Raw genomic sequence first — 7,005 nt, forward strand, 5'->3', positions numbered from 1 at the left:
TCCAACTATATAACAAGGCGGGGAATTATCACGTGACTTTCTTACCCGGACTTTATCCAACTCTTTTTGGAGCGACTCTATCATGAGATCACACTCTAAACTACTCGTCACACTATCCCCTCCCAGGGACACTGGCCTCTCATCGTAGGGACATCTCTGACTCTCTGTTCCAAAGTCTCTCCTTGCCACAGTTTCTCCGCCATTTCAACCATGATTGTTGCTATAGAAACTAGTTCTACCGTACGCGCACGCCCCAAAGCCGTGAAAATTAAAATATAGAGCTTTAGGATTATGGTTGCTTAAAATAAAAATCACTTAAGAACTTTCTTTGTTTTGAAGATATGATTGCCTAAAAATTATGTTAAAGACATAAAACAGATAGTTCATTGTTATAGTTACTCTCTTGTTCTACTGTGACAGGATGTCAATATCAAATGCATTTTTTATTGGATCGAATGATATCAATTCTTATTATGTTGATGGTATTAGCATAGGCGTAGGAATGGGGGGGGGGGGAGCTGGGGGAGCTGAAGCCCCCCCAACTTTTTAGCAACAGGGGCTTAGCCCCCCCCCCAGTTCACATGCTAAGTCATGCTTTTTAATGTTGAGCCTCCCCAACTTTTGAATCATTCCTACGCCTATGATTAGTATCACTCATGGGCCTCCTCATCAACATGTCTGGACACTAGTGAATGGTTTAATTGATCATTCTTATTCAGATTATGTGCGTCCATGTTCAAATGGAAGCTCTCAGACCATCCCATCTTTTATTGCAAATCATTATTTTAATAATGATAAAATTTTAATTCTTAATAGAATTAAATTTTATCATTTAAATTAATTTTATCATTCTCCTTTAATTCTTCTAGAGGTATATTAATATCAAATGATCAAAAACGCTAAATTAAGTACCAGCCAAATGTTAGTTTCATGAAAATCGCTAAAATAAGTACACGCTAATAATAATATTGTCTCCTTAAAGTATATTAAATTGAGGGTGTGTGGAGATCAAGCAACAGCAGATGAAGACACTCCTGTTAGTTTTTATGAGATTTATGTCACGTGAACGTATGTGTGTAATGTTTTAAACAGCAAAGTAGTGTGCCTCAATTGTTCTGTTTTTGTTTTTTTAAAGTTAATTACTACAAAGATTGACTATACAATTGTAGTGTGTAACCAGGAACAGTAGTGAATAGACAATTGGCATAATACCAGTCAAGCATATGCTGTCATACTCAGAAACTATTGTACCATAACATACATGCAATACAGATTCATAACAACACGTACACATTTCATTTGCACTTGGGTCAACTTAACCATTATAAGGCAAGTCATGCATAGTCTGGGACCAGACTAGGCAAGTCACTGAATTCTGAATAGCTGGCATCAAGAGTAATATAAAACTTAGTTATTGTTTTTATAGTTTATGTTTGTTTTATACATTAATTACTAGTATAGCTAGTCTACTATGTCCTCCTTCTGTTGTTTACTCATTGCTCTTGTTTATCTACTTAAGTGATGGTCACTTAACTCTATAATCTATAATAACATGTATATGTATCTAAAAAATTATAGATTATGATAAATTCTCTCCTTTTCAATTTGGAGTAACTCTAAAAATTTGTAAAAAATTCAATTTTGATCATAATCTCTACACAACATAAAACATGTATATGCATACAAAAAATTATAAATTAGAATTCTTGCTTTTTTAATGTTGGCAAAACTTGGCCTGATTTTCGAGCAACTGTAAAAATTAGCAAAAATCTAATTGTGATCAAAATTTTTTAAACAATTAATATATTAAAACATAATACAACCAAAAATGAAATTTTTTATACATGATTCAAATCTATGGTTTCCAATGCAACAAAACATGGTTGCTATGTTAATATGCTGTATTTTCCGGTAATTACCATTTATGGTATTACTCACTTGCGAGTGTTAACAGTACACTGATTGATGCTGTCACTATTCTTGTCTGTGGGTCAGTTATGACAGCTACCATTAGGTCAGCTATTAACTAATATGAATACACAATCCAACTAATGTGATACTGTTATAGTACAAAGATTGCATTAACATAAACCACTGAGACAACTGAGGCTAGTTGAATGAAGCAGTTTTTTGTATAGTCTTTAATAATATCATGAATGTATCATGTATAAAAGTGCTTAGTTATTTACAATAGTTAGACATAAACATACTGACATGTATGGTTACAGTTAAACTTTTAATGCATCAAGAGCAATAACGCACCATAGGCTATTGATGATCACTTACTGCTATTGCAGTCAAACTGTCCCAGTCAGGTACAAGATGAAGGAATGAGTTAACAGTTGTAATACATATTGTACTAAGATCACTTATCAATACTGTTAGGAATGTACCTGAAACAATAGCAGTCGCCAGACATGCTAAAGCAAAATTTAATCAACTATGGTATAGGTAGTTCCTGTTTAGAATGAACAGTATAATATTAAAGCATTAGTCTAGCCCTATTATAGAGTTAGAAATCATTTGGTGGAATGATGCTACCTAAAGTGGTTCTTGTCTCTCTCCTTTCTCTTGCATGTTCTAGTATATTCTGCTGCTGGTTTGGAGTGTAGGATCTATGTCAGTTCATCTCATGGTATCAACAATACCTCTTGTTGGACTGGAGGAGTTCAAACACCTTGTGCTACTATTGATCTAGCTATACAAGGAACTGCTACTCTACAATACAACTGTTCATCAGGTATCCTTATCAACCTGTCTCCTGGTACATATACACTAGACACTACTAGTCTACTAGAGCAACAGCTACTGAGGAATGTGAGTATTACTGGTATGAGGGACGGTAGTAGATATGAAGAGGTTAGTATCACATGTCTAGTCTACATGATTCCTCTTCTTCATATAACTGGTTGAGGTATATTGTATTTGAATGTGTTAGTCTTTATAATTGTAACAATGTTCCTGTTACATGTACTGAACCATCCTTTGATCTTACTGCACACAATCAACTAGCACAAGAGATTTGCTCAAATCTGACTTTGAATGTTAAATTTATAAATCTTACTGTACTGTGCTCCGACTCTGATTATGACTATGATTATGGCCAGAACTATCAATGCCAATCTACTTACTGTAATTGTGAATATCCTTGATTCAATGTCTCTGTGACTGATAACTGTAATATGAAAACATATAACTGGAATAATCTTTTACATGTATGTGTCAACCACTCTTATTGCTGCAATGCAATGATCCAACAACAAACAGAGTATGAATATGATTATGATTTAAGTCAATATAATTCTTGGTATTACTATGAATTGCAACCGCATTGTTTTGATAATAGTATTAATGCTGGTCCAATTAAAACAACAGTATACATTGAAACGCTTGGCCCACTCAGCATTAATACTACAGTAACAGTATATGTGAATCCCACGTGCAGGTCTTACACCAATTTTGTTAATGGGGAATGCATTATCAATAATTGCAGTGAAGTATCAATACAAGTTTGTAACACAAGTACTCTTGAGTACAGCCTTCTTTTTATTTACCATAATTATGATAACTATTTTTATGGCTATTATAGTTATCCTTACAATAAGTGTGCATATTGCTATAAAGAATCATGCTGTTATGACAGTAGCACAAAACAATTTTTATCAATGTGTACAAATGATACTGGAGTACCCATTAACAGATTAACTTGCATTGACTGTGCAGAACCGTCCAAATATGGTATCACATTGTTTATTGGACTAGAGCTAATACCAATGACACTCATGGTAATAATAATAATAATATTCAATATACAACTAACTAATGGATCAGTAAATGCTGTGGTGTTCTGTTCTCAATTGATTGCAATCACTCAGTCTATAAATGGCCTTAATAACTACGAGCACTGGTACACTTGTGATACAGACATTACTTTCACATTATTACAACACTTAAGTGCTATACCATGCTATATCTTCAATTTAGACTTTACTCCATTACTATTTAATTATCCATTATGTATATCAGATCATATGTCACCATTAGAATCAATTTCCTTTTGGTATGTGATAGGATTCTATCCATTGCTTCTCCTCCTCTTACTCTATGTTTGGATGACATTGTATGATAAAGGTTACAAGTGTGTAGTATTTATTACTAGACCATTTCATCGTTGCATGGCTCGTTTCTGGAGTATGACTGGCATTGAACCATCTTTTACTCACTCTATAGCATCAATATATATACTTTAATTTACTCAATTGACTGCCACTTCTTTTAAAATATTGAGCTTCATTCCTAGCATTAAAAATGGCATCAAGCATACAAGATTCTATTATGATACAGGCATTATTTATTTTGTTGAGTTTGGTTTTTTGGGGCTTTTGGCAATCTTAGTGCTATTGTTTCTGATAGTCTTACCAACACTTTGTATATTGTTTTATCGATTCAAATGGTTTCAAAAGTTATTGGATTGCTTACATTTAAGGAAACAGCTACTGATAACACTATACTTTACTGAATTTATTCTTTTAATTGTAATTGCAGCACTTGGTTGCATCACTATTCCTGCTTACTCTCTGCTTATTTACATAGTTCTGGGCTTTGATATTCTTATTTTTGGCCTTATTATACCAATTTATACAATTTACCATTTCCAAAAAATAATAAAAGCTTGTCGTTCATATCACAAGAAGAAAGTTCCTGTGATTCCTACAGAACAAGAACAAGAAGAGGACATCATATCATTACAGGATAGCTGGGTTGCTGATCATATGGAGAATCCACAAGAATATGATGAACGTCACTCCTGTGTTATACCTGACGATTTTCGACCCAGCAATAAACAACCAGTTATTACTACTGCTGTTGAAGAATTGAAAAGACCACTACTTGATACACAAAATTAACTTAAAATTGAGTTGAGTGTGTTTCATTATATTAGCTTTTTGTTCTTTAACTATACAAAACTAGATAACTAGATATTGTGCTTTATTAATGCTTTGATTAAATTGCATGTGTTTTTGATTGATTTTTATTAGTAACGCGGTAGCGTTATTAGTAACGCGGTAGCGTTACTATAGGCTGGTTCCCATATGGTTGTATTTGTTGTACAACAGTTGCAGAATTGTTGCACAACTTAATGGAAACAGTCTTTGCGCTTGTTGTACGATTTTGTTAACACAATCGCAGAAATAGGACCTAGCTCTATCTCTACGATGCTGGCAACTGTTGTGCGTCGAAAATAATTTATGGAACATTAATCGCACAATTTTGCAACTAAACCACACCCATATTGATTAAAATAAAATGGCGGAATTTGATGGTCCACCTGCTCTTTCTACATCTAAAGAGGCTGATAAAGTTGATAGTGGTGGTGAAGATCCAAAAACAACCAGGAACATTCGAGTTACACAAGATTTTATGGAAGAAGTGCAGAAATATCCAGTTCTTTACGATAGGTTTAGTTCTGAGTTCAAGAACAAGTACATAAAGCAAAATGCCTGGACATCTGTCGGAAAAGCTTTTGGAGCATCTGCAGAAGAAGCAGAGAAGCGCTACAAATCTATCAGAACCTCATATGGTAGATATTTGAAAAAGAAGAGGCATATGCCAACAGGTTCTGGCAGAAAAGATGTCCCTTGCATATCAGAATTTGAAAACCTTGACTGGTTAAATATATACATAGACCATAGACCTACAGTGACAAACATCAATAACGAACATGAAAGTGATGTCGATACATGTGATACTGATGATAATGAACAAGTTCTATGCATCAGCGACAAAAGTGGAAGTGATGATATTGTTGCAAATAAGATGAAAGCTGGAGAAAAAAGGCCATGGTCTAAAAGTAATTCTAAGAGTAAAATTGATGAAGCTCTTGTTAAAAGTATTGGAAGTATAACTAAAATTTTGGAACAGCATCCAAATGATGTGAAGAAAGGCCAAGAAGACGTTACTGATGAAGATGAATTGTTTTGCAGGAGTCTGGTACCACAACTGAAACGACTTCCTCCACCATTAAAACAGCAGGCGAAAATTCATATTCAACAGCTACTTTTCAGTACCGAATTTCATCAGCAGTGGCCAAACTAGTGCCAATAGTCATATAGTAACAGAAACAGCATAAATCCTTTATAACATTACATGTACAGTTATGCATAATAGAATAGTGAAAAGACCAAATTAAACTTTAAAAAGTGTTAGTGCTTTGACAAATAGTACAATGTATTATACTATATATTAAACAATTTTAACTTGCTTTTTAAACAAGATAACTGTTATGTTGTAATAATAATAATAATAATAATAATAATAATAATAATAAGCAGGATGGGGCAATAGAATAAGTATATATAAAGAAAGGAGAAAGAGAGAGAGTAGAGGAATAGTTGCTGGGATATATACAATGTATAGTTACTATTAGATAACTCTCATCCAGTTACAATGTGCGAGAGTCTTGTGTTACATGATTAACTTGCCATGGTACTTGCCCATCTACGCTATTAAAATAAATTGCAAAATTATCTCTTGTCTGAACAGCATCAAAGCAGTAGCGATTGCCACTGACATTACTCAGACTTTGTAAACCAGTACTACCACTTGATGCCAAAGTATTCCTCCAGTCACCTGGTATGATTTCTCCATTTTCACCTTCTTTGTCAACAAAACCACTGGGAGTATATGATGCATTGTCCATTAAGCGTAAATAATTGTGAAGACAAACACATGCCTTGATTATTCGTTCCACATTCTCAGGAGATGCACGTATAGGACGGCGGAAAATACGCCACTTTGCTGCCAAAATTCCAAAAGTATTCTCAATTGTCCTTCTAGCTCTAGATAGTCTGTAATTATATATTCGCTTGTGTAAAGTTAAGCTTTTACCTGGATAAGGTTTCATGAGCCATGTCTTTAAAGGAAATATGTCGTCTCCGACTAAAGTATATGGTAGTGTAGCGGCATTCTGATTAACCATACAAGGCTCTGGTAATTGAATTATAT

At 34.0% G+C, this 7,005-nt stretch overlaps 2 protein-coding genes across 2 annotated transcripts; one reads left to right on the plus strand and one right to left on the minus strand.

The window, feature by feature from the left end:
- Nucleotides 1-5,307: 5,307 nt before the first annotated feature.
- On the plus strand, nt 5,308-6,096 carry LOC100632937 (uncharacterized). The gene has a single exon (XM_003390200.1). The coding sequence runs from the start codon at nt 5,308-5,310 to the stop codon at nt 6,094-6,096; it is 789 nt and encodes a 262-aa protein (XP_003390248.1).
- Nucleotides 6,097-6,165: 69 nt separating this feature from the next.
- LOC109587025 (uncharacterized) lies at nt 6,166-6,998 on the minus strand. Its single transcript, XM_020003246.1, has 2 exons — nt 6,889-6,998; nt 6,166-6,839 (listed from the first exon to the last, which is right to left on the minus strand). Exons 1-2 carry the CDS (start codon nt 6,909-6,911, stop codon nt 6,443-6,445), a joined length of 420 nt encoding a protein of 139 aa, XP_019858805.1. The 5' UTR covers nt 6,912-6,998; the 3' UTR covers nt 6,166-6,442.
- Between the last annotated feature and the right edge of the window lie 7 nt (nt 6,999-7,005).

This window comes from Amphimedon queenslandica, unplaced genomic scaffold (assembly GCF_000090795.2).
Source record: "Amphimedon queenslandica unplaced genomic scaffold, v1.1 AMPQUscaffold_12712, whole genome shotgun sequence".
Classification (NCBI taxonomy): domain Eukaryota; kingdom Metazoa; phylum Porifera; class Demospongiae; order Haplosclerida; family Niphatidae; genus Amphimedon; species Amphimedon queenslandica.

Bases quoted from the DNA above. Each gene is read 5' to 3' on its own strand.
- LOC100632937 (XM_003390200.1), top strand. From the start codon at position 5,308: ATGGCGGAATTTGATGGTCCACCTGCTCTTTCTACATCTAAAGAGGCT.
- LOC109587025 (XM_020003246.1), bottom strand. From the start codon at position 6,911: ATGGCTCATGAAACCTTATCCAG. The intron at 6,840-6,888 runs GTAAAAGCTTAA...CAGACTATCTAG, and splicing joins GCTCATGAAACCTTATCCAG to AGCTAGAAGGACAATTGAGA.